This window comes from Nestor notabilis, unplaced genomic scaffold (assembly GCF_000696875.1).
Source record: "Nestor notabilis isolate BGI_N333 unplaced genomic scaffold, ASM69687v1 scaffold2093, whole genome shotgun sequence".
NCBI classification, from domain to species: domain Eukaryota; kingdom Metazoa; phylum Chordata; class Aves; order Psittaciformes; family Psittacidae; genus Nestor; species Nestor notabilis.
This window is the reverse complement of record NW_009923086.1, coordinates 21,799-37,091: the sequence shown is the minus strand read 5'-3', so window position 1 is coordinate 37,091 and position 15,293 is coordinate 21,799. Positions and strand designations below refer to the sequence as shown.

Sequence of the window (15,293 nt, the reverse complement as noted above, 5' to 3'; positions counted from 1 at the left end):
ATGTAGATCCTTATTATACAGCAATCAGATATTTCAGTTCAACATTATCTGTATGGGTCATCCTTGAAAACTGTTTTTCTTAACATGCTGAAAATTTCCAGAAAACTATTTAAATTTCTCTTACAAGACTTGTATTAAAAATATAGTTATAGGTTGGCTTAACACCAACAGCCTATTTATACTTCCAATTTTGTTCCCGAAAATAATTGTGAACCTAATTAACTGTTGGCAAAAATACTGGCACTTAGAGGTCTACCGTATTTGCAGGTGCAGTCATATACTTGGACATCTAAAGCCATCGCCTGTACTCATAGGTATTTTTATGCCTCGGGTAATTTATCATCCCTAACAGGAGGCTATTTTAATAAATGAAGCTATTAAGAATTAACCACTGCATATATTCTACTGCTGTTCAACATAACAGGATAGAACATTAATACTAACTTGAAATTTCCATGGTTTCAAGGAAAGTTATTATCTGAGTGTGCTTTTTGTGTTTTAATGCAGATGTTATTTTAAAAACTAGGGTAATTGCAACCTGCTGCGCTATATGCATCTGGTTTGTATAAAACTTAATAACACTCTTAATTAGGCTAATTTAGTCAGATTAATACCTCTGTGTGTGTCAGTACTCACTGTGCTGCTTGCCACGGGGCACTGAATTAATAGTAGCACACTGAGAAAATAGTCATTTATAAATATTTTTGTCTGAGGTTTGCAATGCAGTCTGGAAGATAAAAAAAAACAACATAGGAAGTTTAATGAGAGTATCTATGAAACACGATAGTTTTAAGCGAATACAGAATAGAAGCTGCTTTTCTGGTGGTTTTAGATGTAGCCGATATTAGAAGAGGGTTCCAGAGGATTGCTCTAGATTCTAGAATTTAAGAGGTTTGGGGGATAATAAATAAATAAAGAAAACAAAACACATCAATGTCAGTGAAAGGCAGATGAACCTCTACTAAAGCCATCATTACCTCTAGGCTATGAATTTCTGTGAAACAAGTGCCAATCTGCAAGCCTGATTTTTCAACATTTACTGTTGAAAACAGAACTCAGAGAAGACTGTTGTACCTCTTCTGTGAGAAAGAGATAATACTTCACCTCTGGAGATGCCTCTTTACTTTAGTTGAGTGTACAATAAGGTATGTTTCAGCTTAGGATTTTAATAAATAAAATTACTAACCACCCAGCAATTATCCTGCACTAGATATTCAAATGAAAATCCTAGTGCTGGAGAGGAAAGTTGTACCTCTCCAACCTTCCACCTGTGAAAGGTTCAGCCTCCTCAGTGGGAACAGCAGTCCAGAGATATGTATCCATTTGTTTTATATAGTTTTCTGCACTTTTTCTTTTGCTTACCAGTTCTAAAAACACCTACTGCAGATACACAATTAGACCTGATACTTTTATTCATTTGTGATACAACTACAGAGTATGGAATAAACTGTATTGGTGGTAGTACTGTTTCTCATGAGCTGCAGTCCCAACATCGATGCAGCTCTAGCATAAAAACATCAGAAAAGCAAAGCCTTTGTTCATAATTTTGATCAATGAACACTTCTCCAGTATCAGAGGGCAACTAACTGATGGACTCTCCTATTCCCAAAATAGACTTTAAAAGTAAATTCACTTTCCAAAAGTTAATGGATAAACAAATATATAGAAGATAACCAAGTCAGTCTCAGGCCTACATGGTTAGTACCATTTCACTTACCAGTTCCTTAGGATGTGTCCTAGTTATTTGTGAATGTCCCTCAAAATTTTTTATTGGTCAGAAGAGCCTCAGTGTCTCTCCTGCAAAAAAGCTATGCATTTTTTCTTGATATCTAATATACTTTTTTCCAGCACCATCTTCTCAACAATTCCTGTGAAACATATTCACCCCTGAGCATCATCCCAAAACAAGTACATCTTAACATCTGTTGTCAGAAATATTTGTATAGGACCATCATCAGCTACTAAAGTTTCTCTTTCCAAAACATAATACCTATTAAAACTGTATAAACACATGTCTTTTTTACGTACCAATGTAAATTGTTGGAGAATGTCCAGTGTCCTTGGAACTAAAGAGATACGAGTTAATGCATTCCAAAATAGGAACAAGAATCAGTAGTGGCACGATGCTTATCACATTCATTGCTGCAACTGGCAAGACAAATCCACTGAAGTGCAAGTTGGAATTCATGGTTTGGAGATAATAACCTGAGGGAATCTGTATTGAAGAATAAAACCCCACTCCATTAGCATACCAGGTACTTTTCATGAGTAAGATTTTTACTATACTTGGAAACTTCTCCAACTTTTTTCCTTCTGAAGAAGTCACAGTAAACTAAATACCTTCTGGCTAAAAGGAACAACCATTCATGGTAAAAGACTTTCAGTGACATTCTCATTCACTCCCAGCACGTATAATTTTGTAGAATATTATTGCTTTACAGTTGTCTGAAAATTAATGTATAGTTAGTAACTGAGCTCATGTATGGTTTCTCAGCAATGGTTATAGTCAACCCTACTCACTGGGAGTCTGTTCAGTTCCAAAGAATTACTCAAATGCTAGCTCTTAATAAAAATATTTTTCACCTACATTCCACCTCCAAGAGAAGATACAAATTGTAAAAGGGTGAATAAATGGCAACAGAACTGTGAAAGATCAGAATTGAGCCAAATTTTGTTGGTTCCTGCTGCCTTTCCACTGCCTATTGCAAATCAGAACTGACTTCTTAATAAGAATTAAAATATCATCAACATGAATCATAGGCACTGAAAGCTGTTAACTTCATAATATGGAGAAAATACTATTAATCTTTAAAAAGAAGATACTGATCTATCGCCTAGTCTAAGAGTGAGCCTTAAATTTACTGGAAATTCCGCCAAAGAAATAAAAGTAATCTCTTTCAGCAGTGCAAATACTTTTACCTTTTCTAGATATATAGCTGGTTATTACAACCCCGATTAATGGTATCTGGTTCATTTCCATCTAGTCATTAATGCATAGCCTTGGCCATACATGTGGGCTTTTTGTTTTGGGTTTTGGGGTTTTTTGTTTCCTTGGGATTTTTGTGCTTTTAGGGAGAGTCAGGGAGAAAAGAGGAGAAAGAATGAGGCACATGGATGGGAATGTAGGATGATGGCAAGCAGGAGTGTCAATAAAGCAGAATACGCTACATATTTGTAAGAATTTCCTTAAGCAGCATTTTAACATCAATAAGTAAAAATGATTTTCTGAGCTAGCTTAGAAATCTGTTATTCCAGTTGCCAAAGGATAAGCTACCTCAAACTCCTGGTTAGCCAAGATCATCCAGACAGAAATGAATCTGAAGGATTCTTAAGTGTCATCTTAAGTAGCTTCCTGACACATTTATATTTCTATAACATACACTCAGAAGTGGCAAGAACCACATAGTAAATCAACAGTTTAAAACACATGCCCAGCGATATAGTAGTAAACACATCACAGTACATTTCAAGGTTTTTATTTAAAGTGTACCCACCTGCATTATACACATTCTGTATAGAATTTGGAAGGTAAACAATGGGAAGAGCCTGGCGAGTGACTTTGTGCTTTCCACCTGAGTCTCACTGTACTGACCACCATAGTTTTCCTTGGCATGATCTAGCCAGTTTGTCACGCCTCCACTAAAGTAGCGGTATTGCACACAGCATGTTTTCAGTGCGCTAACAATTACCCCAAAAGTTGTCAGCAGGGAACTATCTGCAAACAATCAGACACATTACACATTGGAATGTTTTACTTACAGCTAAAATCAACAAGACAAGACAAAACACTAGGAGGAAAAATACAACCTGTTAAATATTCACTTTTATGTCGTTTTGGGGAGGGGGAAAGCAATAAAAGACTGGATTTGTTCCAAAACATTCTTCTTTGGAAGTCAGTTGGTTCACAACCCAATTGTACAAAAGCAATCCAGCCCCACATCCACAGAGGAAAGTGCCTTTTGCTACTAGCTATTTAACACAGCACAACAATCTGTTGCTGTGCTTGAGCAGGTAAGTATTGATTTGCTTTGCTTTTGCTTTCTATTGATTGAATGAGGTTAGTTTTCAATTCAAGACAGTACTGAAGTACTGCATATCTGCTAAAGTCCAGCAGCAAGGGAAGAGTAGTAGTCAAGTAAGAAGGAAAGGGAGCTCAAAAGAGGGCTGATGAGATAAGAGAACTATCATGGATGCATTTCAAAGCCAGAAATATTATCTCAGGACTTCCGAGTAGCATGCTGTGGCAGAGGAGAAGTTTCCAATCTATTATTTGGCATATTAAAATTTGCTCACTGGTTACTGGATTCAGGAATTGCTAACTTGGTTCTCCGACTCAGAGGAAACAGAAGTAAAATGAGGATAAATACATTAGCTTCAGGCTTGGGAATGCAGATTTATTTACCTTTGGTAAGTTGCCACCCATGCAAATAACTATTACAGCACTTCTGCTTTTCTGAGTGTTGAAGCACTACAGTAACTTGCATATCTATAAATAAATGCTTTCTAAAAAACAAAGGTGAACTAAGATAGTAGGGGAACATTTTCCCTCTGCAATCTCTGTATGGAAATTATTTTCTAGAAATATCCATTGATACCTATTGGAAATGCTTTCTCTAAAGTACTAAGGGCATTTATTAGATAGATAGCCTAACGTTTAAAACTGCCTGTTTAGCACTAACTTGTAGGCTGTTTGCACTTGAATACAATCTGAAATAGCATATCAAAGCTTGCAAACACAGAGAGTTGGTACAGTTTTTGTTGTTCTGCATGACTATACTAGACAACTACTACCACTTACTATAAGTGATGTTTAAGTTTAGGATCTAGATTATTTCAAGGCTAAATCTGATGACTAAAATTAAAATCAGCAGACTTCCAGAGTGACTTGGCTAAGAAGCTAACCAGAAAACAAGTGGGATATGAGGTTCTTGTCAAAGAAGAGGTATTTTTGGAAGTAAAAAAAAAAAAAAAAAAAAAAAGGAGCAGAAAAGCCAGCATCGGCTCAACTCTTTAGTAGACCTAGTAATTACATGGTTTGGGTCAGAGAAGTGATGATTTTTTGCTCTGCCCTGCACTAGAGGTTGGACATTCACAAGGAAGAAACGAAAAGCGGTAATGTGATGATTCTCCTCTACAAGGGTTTGAACCCAGTTACTGTTGAAATCAGGAGATGCCCGGAGCGCCATATAACAGACAGCTCAACAAAGCAACATGGCTGTGTCCTGGTTTATCTGACCAAGACTCAATGATGGTCATGGGCATCTCATTCCTTTGGAATAGAAGATTTTGGGCAGATTCTTCTTTCTTACTCTTACTGAAAAAAAACAACCCCTAAACTACACAAAAAAAAAAATCCTGGCATTTCCCTGTCTTTCCTAATGGATCAACTGAGCCCTCTTTAATATAATTTCAGTCAACTAGTAAGGGAACATTCCTTTGTATGTGGCAAAATAGACAAATAGATTGTCTCATGTTTCTCAGCATGGAATTCCAGCAGATTATAAAATCTAGTAAACCTAGTTCTAGTTCCTAGAAGATAAAGATGCTTGAAGTTGCAGTTCAAAAAGTAACTTGAAACTTGAATGATACATAGGCCTAATTGGTATTAAAAGGATTTTAACAATGATGTAGTTAAAATAAGTATCTTATCCCTTCTTTAAAACGGAATAAGTAAACCCCACACAACTCCATACTGGTGAATTCTTCAGGATACAAATCTGATCAGCTAGTAAGTTACATGTTTAAAAGTGTATTTATATCACTGCACTTTGTGTAGATCAACATCAGACACTCTATACTTTTATTTCTAATATTTTCTTTAAAAAAAAAATCTGTATAGATGTTAAATTGCAACTTTCAGAAAGTAATTTTCTTTTTCCTTTATACTTCAGCCCTTGGCTCTAATGTTCTGCTACTTCGACCTTGATCTAATCATGAATATCTATGCTCCTTAATTACAATAAAAAGCCTACATTGCACCCTAGATGGTAGATATGCGTTTTTTAACTCATCTCTGGTCACCTGCCAGTCTTCAAAATTATAGCAGTGGGAAGAAATGCAAATGAAGTCCACACTTGACAGCTAAACATAATTGAATGTATGATCTGAAATATTTGAAGAGTTACTTTAAAATAAAAAAGGCAGCATATATAAAATTAAAGTCACCTATAGATTTGAATTACAGTTCTGAAGAATTTCCAATTTCATCATCTCACTGGAAGGTACAAAATATATTGTCTTTTATTTTGACTAAGGAGATAAGCTTTTTGGATATTAGTACAGAGATTAGCATTCTGCAAAGACTTGAAAACTATACGATAAATCAAACAACACTCATAGGGAAAAACACTTGATCCACAAACATCTGCTAGCTTTGTTGATGGCCAAGGTAGACACGATCTGCATATTTATGTTATTCCACTTAGCAGAATTAAACTAGTTAGATGATAAACTACAGATTTAGTCCATAAGAAATAGTCCAGCTCACAGACTGATACTAACAAATCTTTTTACCTTCTCAAGTTGCAAAACCTGTAGTAAGACCCAGCGAGACAGCCACCATTCTCTCCACAAGAAGCTAGCTAATTTGATGTTGGTCTTTGCAGACCTCAGCTGCATATTGTCGAGGTTTTGGGAGCACTGTGAAGGAGATGCATTTCTTTTGGCTCTATTTGTTTTGAATAAACCTCTCTAGTGATGTCCTCACTTTGATATTCCCAGGCACTTGATTTATGTATTCATTCCCTCACTGTTAATATATTTTTGCTTAGGTTGTACTTATAATAAAGGTACTGAAATAACTTGTTTTCAGTTTCTGGCTTCTACTGTAAGAAGGACAGCAAGGTTTGGGCATTTACAGCCTTATTCAAGTCACCTGGGCTCCACTTACATTCCTGTGCTTGGTCTATGGAGAGCAGTAGCAGGCAGCAAAGGGTTTTGGAGATCTCAGATACTAACTGGTACCAGAGGCCACAGAAGTAGAAGAATTTCTGTTTTAAAACACATGCACTGTCTGCACAGGAACTGTTTAGAACTATTCAGTATTTCTAGTTATTTTCAAATGGATAAAAACTCGTATAAGCAAGCACATTGAAATAACAATAAGCTTCAGATGTTCTGCAAGATAAAGGCATTATAAAACTACATTGTTACCAGTACTTATTCCTGTTTAGCTGACTAAACACACTGCCTGGGTGCCCAGATACAACTTCAGCTGAAGCAATACACACAGTATGCTTGGCACCTTAGCATAGGTGTAAACTCTGCTTTGGGAACTGGGCATACGTTGAACCAAACATGACAAAACAAAGTCTACTAGCAGTTTGCATATTATACCTCTTCCTGCAGAGGCAAATGCTTTGACATGATAGAAAATATACATAAGTTTACCACGGACTGCCTTCCACTTTTGTCAGCCTATCCAGATTCTCCAAGTCTATCTTTACAGAGCGTGGATGTTCTCTTACATACAGACGTTATAGAGCTAAAACCCAAGTATCTCCAACCAAACAGGGCAGTGTTATGCAAAAACTTGTTTAGATATGCAAGTTGATCTCTAAAGGTATTTCCTAAGATATAGTTGCCTCTTACCTGTTTTGGGTTTGTAAATCATTTCACCCCGCACCATGTGAATTGTGATCATAGCCATAAGCATGGACACAAATGGGATAAGAAAACCAAGGTTTCTGGCCACAGACTGCTGGATATAAGAAATGCTGACAAAGACAACTGCTGAATTTAAGTTAACCAGCCAATAAAACCTAGTACACACAGACAAGAGAAAGAAGAGTGGAGAGGCTGAATAATATAAGGCCTTTACAGAAGATTAAAACATTACATTAAGGGCATGATAAGTATAGTAAACACAGACAGTGTCAGTACCATGAACACATTGACACAACAATTAACACCAAATTTCACTTGGATGTCTCAGCTGCAAGAGGTATATGACTAAAGTAACTGTATTAAGGCAGTAGGGCTCAACAAATGATCAGTCTAGTACAGGAAATATTCCTGTGGATCAGTCTAATGACACAACATTTACCATTTACACATTTAATACCTGCATTTTTTGCTTCAGATTAGACTGGCTTGCAGACTTAACTTTTGAAATTAAGTTAAGAATTTTAACTTGGAATAAACTTTCAAGTTCCAAGTTGGCTTTAAAGATGTCTATTGGGTTTACATCGCACAGTTTTTGGTAGTAGGGGGGCTATAGGTTAGCAAAAATGGTTTCATTTAAAAGTGAAATACACATTGATACATAATTATATGACTTAATACATACTGCCTGAGGAAGCAAAGCTTTTTTTCTTGTCTGATGTAACTTCTGCCTCACATATGTTATTTGGACTCAAGTATTTATGTCTCCTAATTCATCTAGAATTACCTTCTCAACAATAAAAGAAAAAAACCCCAACTTTAACATGTTGTAGCAGACCAGCTACCCCTCAACAATCCAAGCCCCAAGCTTTCCAACTTGATCCCTCATCAACTCCAAATGAGTGGGTAGGGAAGGAGCTAAGTATCAGCTACAATTACAGCTGCCTGTATCAACAATCCCAGCAAAGTGTGTCGAGATGGAAATCCCAAGAGGGGAATTGCAAGTCTATCTTGACACTCAAGAGACTTCCTCAACCCCATTTCATAAATTTAAAATAGTTTCTAGGTGGCCTGCCACAATTGCCATGACAAACCATAGTCATATTGTAAGCTACAGGATTGAACTAATGCTTTACTACTTCCACGTGTTCTGACATTGCCTATTACAACACATCTAGCTAGTGCCAAGAGAACAAAACCTTTACGATGACAGAAGTACAGACCTTGGTAATACTTCTCAGGTCTGTTCAGTTACAAAGATAACACTCTCTCACCCTGCTAAGGGATAGGAGATGACCATGGGGCTGTGCAGAAGTAGGCATGGGAACATGCTTATGCTGCTTGCCTCACAGGACCCAGGGCAAGTGACAGAAAAAAAAGGGATTACTCCATTAGGGCAAAATCAGTGCTATCAAGAGCCATGCAGCAGCAGCAATCCTGGAACCAGCAAAGGCACACACAGCAGTGAGCTCTCCTGCTTCACACATTTCTCTGAAGTCACACCAAGGCATGTCCAAAGTTCCAGACCAACTACTGTTTCCTTTAAGTAATTTACCTTTTCAGGAAATTAAACTCAGAATCATGGACTTTCCCCCTCCACTGAAAACAGTCTCTAGGCAGTTTGGAATGATGTTACTAAGTGATGATGTTATAGTTGAAAAGATTTTGTACATATGCATGTTGACCTCTGATCAGCTAAAGCTTTTAAGAAATAGTTATTTGACTGGTTCAGCTAGAACTTGCATAGAAGCTTTGAAACAATTCCTAATGGACAATTTTAAAGTTAGAAGTTCAGTGTCTGTTTTCCAAATTTCTAAAGAAGTGTGGTCAAGCTACCTGAAGTCCTGGTGCTCTTCATGACTCTACGAGTGTTTCAGTGGAAGTAGGAACCTCCAAAGAAAACCCTTAAGTACAGAAGAGTGCTTTTGTTTTTCACCACCATATAGCAAAGTACTGTACAATTGAAATGTACAGTTTCTGTCCTCTCACAGAAATGAGAATAAAAAGCCCCAGCTTGTTTGAGCAATCCCTGTGTACCAAAGAAGAAAGAAACTAACCTCAATGCACCCATCAGAATTGTGGATTTGCTCCTATTGTACTGACAGCAGCAGATCAGAACTTACAAAACCAGAAACACATGTTGCTAGCTCTCATATACCACAGCTATCTAATATTGCAATATTTGGATGTGCTTTATGTAAAGTGTCTCAGACATCCCAGTAGGGCACAGCTGAATTAATTAAATGCATCAAACTGACTATCATGTCCAACTTTGTAGGGAGCAGCTCCTTCCTGGAGGTTCAGCACTCCAAGGTCTCTGCATCATAGAATCAGCTAGGTTGGAAAGGACCTACAAATGCCAACCTGGGAGGTTCATTTCAAGAATGCAGTTCATATACAAATCTAAATACTATTGTGACATGTCTATAAAACCCTATTAATTTTATTATGTTTTATAGAAATGTATTCATTATGCTAACTCAAGAAGTAACATCCAGATGATGACACAAAGCATTGTTTAGGTTTAAGTAAAAAATTTTGAATACTGTATAATGTAACAGTTGTAATGTTGAGTGAAACAACCCGAGATAAAGTGAAATATATGAAAACATTCTAAAATTGACCTTTTGTCACTTTTAGGATTACTTTTGAAGACTCAGTAGATTTCCTGTGACTTGAAATATCATTTGCTTTTATTTTTTAAGCATGCCTAGGTCTCACAATTTAAATCTTGATTGATCTAAACTGACACCAGGATATCCCATGTATGGACCAGTATCCAAGCGAAAGCACAACTTTCTAGAAGGCAATAAATTGTTTCAGAATTGCTGAAACATGGAGTTCTCTGTAAAGACAAGGTGGGATAAAGAAAAAAAAACAACACAAAAAACAAAGAGGTAAAAAAAACCCCTCATTTTTAAAAGTCCAGGTAAAGTCTATGCAGGATAACGGTGGAAACTGATCTACAGTACATGGAAAGACGCATTACTTAGGAAAGAGGGGAGAAGAAAGATAATACTGGTTCCATGCTGTCTGCATCTTGCTGGTTTTCTTTTTGTACAGCAGATCAGTAAGCCAACGCTGAAAACTCTCCTCCCTCATCTGGATTTTACCCTTTACTCTCATTCTCTGCTCCCATGGGCAGAATTTACTTTTCCTACTGCAAAAATAGCACCAGTTCATAACCTTAACCTTAGAAAAACAATAATCCTTAAGGAAACAATCCAGCAGAATCCAAGTCCCTTCTTCACTTAGCATTGGTATATTCTGTTTATTCAAATGGTCAGAGTCATAGTTCATTCAAGGGGTTAGAAACAGGCCCTAGATTGCAGAGCAAGCTTCTTCAAGGATTGAATTAGACAACAAGGGTCTTTTTAACCCACCCTTTAACCTAGTAATTCTTATTTAAATAGAACTTGTCTAAAAACAAAACTCACCAAGAGTAGCAACCATCTAATTTTATATTACTTTAAAATTCAATCCTGTGACAAGCACCTACCAAAAGAAAACAGCCTACCAAAAAACCCCAAAGTTATTATATTCTGAGAGGCTTTAATGAGATTAAGAATGTTAAGAATGAAACTCCTGTTTTTTTAAATCTTGCGATTACACTCAAACAGCCTCCTCTTGGATGCCACTACAAAAATTATTTTATTTTTTTAAATTGCACATGTGCCTTTCTTGATATTTCCAAAGTTCCAAGAACTGACCCACTGGATTCCCACAAGGAATTTTTTATTCGTATTGTATCTCCTTTGTAATCAACAGTGAGAAATGTCACTTCGATTAAACACAATTCTGAATGGCTAAGACCACAGTACAATAAATTCTCCAGAGCTCTTTCAGAACAACTGATTGCTCTCCAGTCTTAATCCCCCAGAGTCTTATTTAATCAAAATGATGTTACTAATTAAGGATTAAAACTCAGAATAGAGTAAAAATGAAGGACTCCCCCCCCCCCCCACCCCCCTTCCTCTTCTCTCTTATGGGCAGGTCAAGGAACAGAATCTGCTCTAAGGAACTAGAGAGTCTCATCCACCTTTGGTAAAGCTGCTGTTTTCACTGGAGTCTGGATTTAATTCAAAACTCTTTGATATTAACATAATTGGAGGAAAAAAGAATAGCCAGGAAAGCCATCCCCAAAGGAGGAAAGAACTGATTCACCAAGACCTTCATCGATTCTTCCGCATTGCATTGTTAATATACAAATGAGCTCAGTTATTATTTTAATAACTGTGCATGTATAAGGAAAGGATTAAAAAGGGGTCAGTTTAGGGTTTATTCCACCCTGCCTTGAAGCAGGAATCTGGATTTTCCCATAGTTCTTTGATCCTCACTCCAAAGTACAACCAGAAAGTACAAGTAAATGTATATAGCACTCTGTATAGTGCTTTATAGAAGTGGTAAATAAAGGCAAACATATAATAAAAATTACCTCTCTGATGCACTGAAGGAGAGAAATACTTAATATGAAAAAAACATTGGATTTTAAGAACCATTTGAGAATCAGCTTTTCCTCAAAGATTTCTTAAAAAAATATAAATATTTAAACCAGAACACAAATGTGAAGTTGTTTATCTGATGGCAAAACTTCACAGCAACAGAGTTGAAACAATACAGCAGATCCCTACTACTGAGATTAGCAGTTGAAGACTACTAGCAATCCCTGGTACCGGCAAACCAGCAGGTACTACCATTGCCCATCATTGCTAAAAATTTACTCTGATGTAAATTCTAATATGTCATTGAATTTTGCCACTGTTGGTTAGGGAGTAACAGCAAAATATCCTAAAGGGATAGCCAGGTTAAAGGTAGAAAACCAAACGTTTTAACAGCAACTAGGTTGTCGAGTCTTAGCATTTGGGCAAATCAGCTCATCCTTATTCTGACTGAAGATATCTGTAGAAGGCCGAACTACATGTTACCTAGAGGTCCTAGCAAAAGTAAAAAAATTAGGAAAAATTTTACAGAAGTTCTTGGAAATTCTTCTAAAATCTAAATGGTTTGTAGTTAAAACATGAAACACACTGTCTGTAGAATCTGCCTTGTAAGTCAGCAGTGAATTTCAAGGCATTGCTCTATGATCCCCCACAGATATTTAGCCAACAATGTTACCAACCAGTTGAAAAAAGAAAGAAGATCCTTTGGTCCACAGTCCTCAAGGCTGTATGCACCTAATGGACAAACTATAGCTTTTATGCCTCCTATTCCCAGACTAGCAGTGAGTAGTGCAAAGTAGAATACTATTTTCTGTTCCCTTTTGGTTAGCGTATGAAGAAGATGTCGTCTGTCAATGTAAATATCTTCAAAGGGGAATGCCACAACAGGTAATAATGCTGTGCCTAGAATTAGAAAGAAAACTGTCATTTGAAATTGATTGTAATTTTAAAGCAGTTATTTCAAAAAGACATGATAAATCAAAAATACATAATAGAGAAATGCAAAAAGGGAGGGTCTTCATTCTGTCCATATTCTGGATGTCAATATACACAGTAAGCCAAGACCACTAAGGGCCTCCAAGAAAGCAATCTTCCTCTGAAAGGATTCAGGTTCTTTGGACAACTGAAGAGCTCTCTCTGGAAACATTGTTCCTTTCACTGGCCTTCCCCATTGCCTGCATATAGAGAACAGTAGTTCTCCACATGCCAGAGGGCACCAGTTAAAACAGGTAACTTCACCTGATGAAACACTGATCAAACAAAAAAACCTCACCCCATGGTGGTGTGTAGCCTTTTTTGCATTTTTTTTAAGCCCCAGAATTGTAATGGGAATCATAATTCAACGAATTCATAATTTAATTTCTCAAACCTTTTGAGGAAAGTTTTCTTTTTTTTCCTGCTGCAGCTTCATGGAAAATACGTGATTTTCAGAAACTTCACCTATAGAAGCACTGCCATGAATTGCATCTACCACCTCTAGCCTGCAAAGCAACTCTTTCAGATTAATCACCTAGAGATTCTCCAAGTTGTAATTGGAGACTAATCTTGAAAATATATTGTTGTGTCAACACCACCAACACTAGCAATGACTAAGAATACGATTGTGCACCTCCCCCCAAAAAAAAGTTCTGGTTAAAACAATACCCAGATAAATAAAATTCTGTTTGTGTCACTAATTTTCTTCTTTAAGATATTAATTGAAAGGATGAGTGGCAGAAGGTGGTTAGAAGCCAGAAGCCCATGGGAGAAACAGTGGAACATAATAGCATCATTTTTCCAGGCTGCTTGCACAATGGTTTTGCATTCAGCTCAAGAACATTACAGGAGTTACTCTTATTCTTTCCTTACTCTGTAGCATGTCTAAACAACATGGCTGGCTATTGCAGAAATAAGACTTGCATATGCTCAACAACTAGTCTGAGTAAAAAGTATTTCTATCAATCAGCTTGGTTTAAGTTGACAGAATAACCACCAGCTGTGAGATGCACCAATTGCTACAGAACAGTCAGACTTACTATAGAACAGAGCTTTTATGTAAAAGATCTCCAAAATAACATGTGGGGAAGATTCAGAATGTGCTAACAGAAAGCAGACTCTCAATATGGGTATTGGGATACAGCCTCTCTCCTTAAGATAGTTTGTTTGTACTGGTATGTGCTTAAATACATCTTCCCAAGTTGCCCAAACACAACATTCATATACCTTTACATACAATAAAATCTTACTACCAAGATTTCTACCAGCTGGGGAAGAGTTTCCAAACTCTCAAACTATCTCTCTGACTCAAGCCTTGCGTTTACACCAAATATTCTTAGATGCTTAGTAAAGGGACAAATTTTGAGTTGAGTGTCTGTGTTTTGAATAGCTAAGGCACTTTAAAGGAGTCAAGTTCGTGCACTATCAACAAGATACATATGCAAATGTCCCTTAGCCTTGTTCAAAGCACTTCCTCACAAAAGTACACAGGCAAAAATATTGCAGTGCATTTCACAGAGGAGAAAAATAAGTAATTAATTAGCTGTGAGAGTAGGTGGCCACAAGGTTGGAGAAAACTGTTAGATTTCAAATGCAATGCTCAATAATGCATTTCTGTAACAGAATTGCGAAAAGATGAAATAGTCACTAGGGTATGACCTACCTAGGAAGTGTAGAAACATGCAGATGCACACAAGTTTGATCCTCCCCACAAGGCATTCGGCAAGCCATCCAACCAGGACTGGTGTCAACATGGAGGTGCCCACAAAGCACATATTGACAATAGCTGCCTGGTAGTTGCGATAGCCAAGTTTAACAGTGCAGAAGAGCATCATGTTGCAGACAATGCCAAAGAATGTGAATCTCTCACACAGTTCCACCAGCAGCACACAAATAGCCTCTTGGAGTTTCTTCTGAGGTAGAGACGGGTTTCCAGCATGATTGTTTCCCCCAGGTAATGGTTGTTGCTCCCCGTCAGCTGTGTGGTTCAAAAGTTGCTTCTCTTGCATATTCCTTCTATCTGCATCAGGCATGCTTGCCTTTTTTGAGTACAACTGAATAGAGCAGCCTGAGTTACAGGTATACTTCTGTTCTCCTCCACTGTAATTAGCAAACTGGTAAGACTCTCCCTTTGAATTCCACACTTCACTACTACAATTTCTTAAAGCACCTGTCACTTTTGTGACATTGCATATAGGATCAAAGAGTATTAAAAAAATAAAAGAAAATACAAGAGCACTGTTAACATTTCACTTCTGAGTTTAGTGACACTCAAGA

The 15,293-nt window shown here is 37.1% G+C and overlaps 1 protein-coding gene across 1 annotated transcript in view; it reads right to left on the bottom strand.

Annotated features, from left to right (window-relative positions):
• Nucleotides 1–15,049, bottom strand: part of SLC15A5 (solute carrier family 15, member 5) — a 32,285-nt gene extending 17,236 nt beyond the window's left edge. The window contains exons 1-5 of the mRNA XM_010011940.1: nt 14,680–15,049; nt 12,722–12,944; nt 7,591–7,760; nt 3,495–3,715; nt 2,029–2,215 (exon numbers count right to left, since the gene is read on the bottom strand). Of these exons, the coding sequence (XP_010010242.1) occupies nt 2,029–2,215; nt 3,495–3,715; nt 7,591–7,760; nt 12,722–12,944; nt 14,680–15,049 (1,171 nt within the window). The remainder of the gene's footprint in view (nt 1–2,028; nt 2,216–3,494; nt 3,716–7,590; nt 7,761–12,721; nt 12,945–14,679) is intronic.
• Nucleotides 15,050–15,293: the final 244 nt, after the last annotated feature.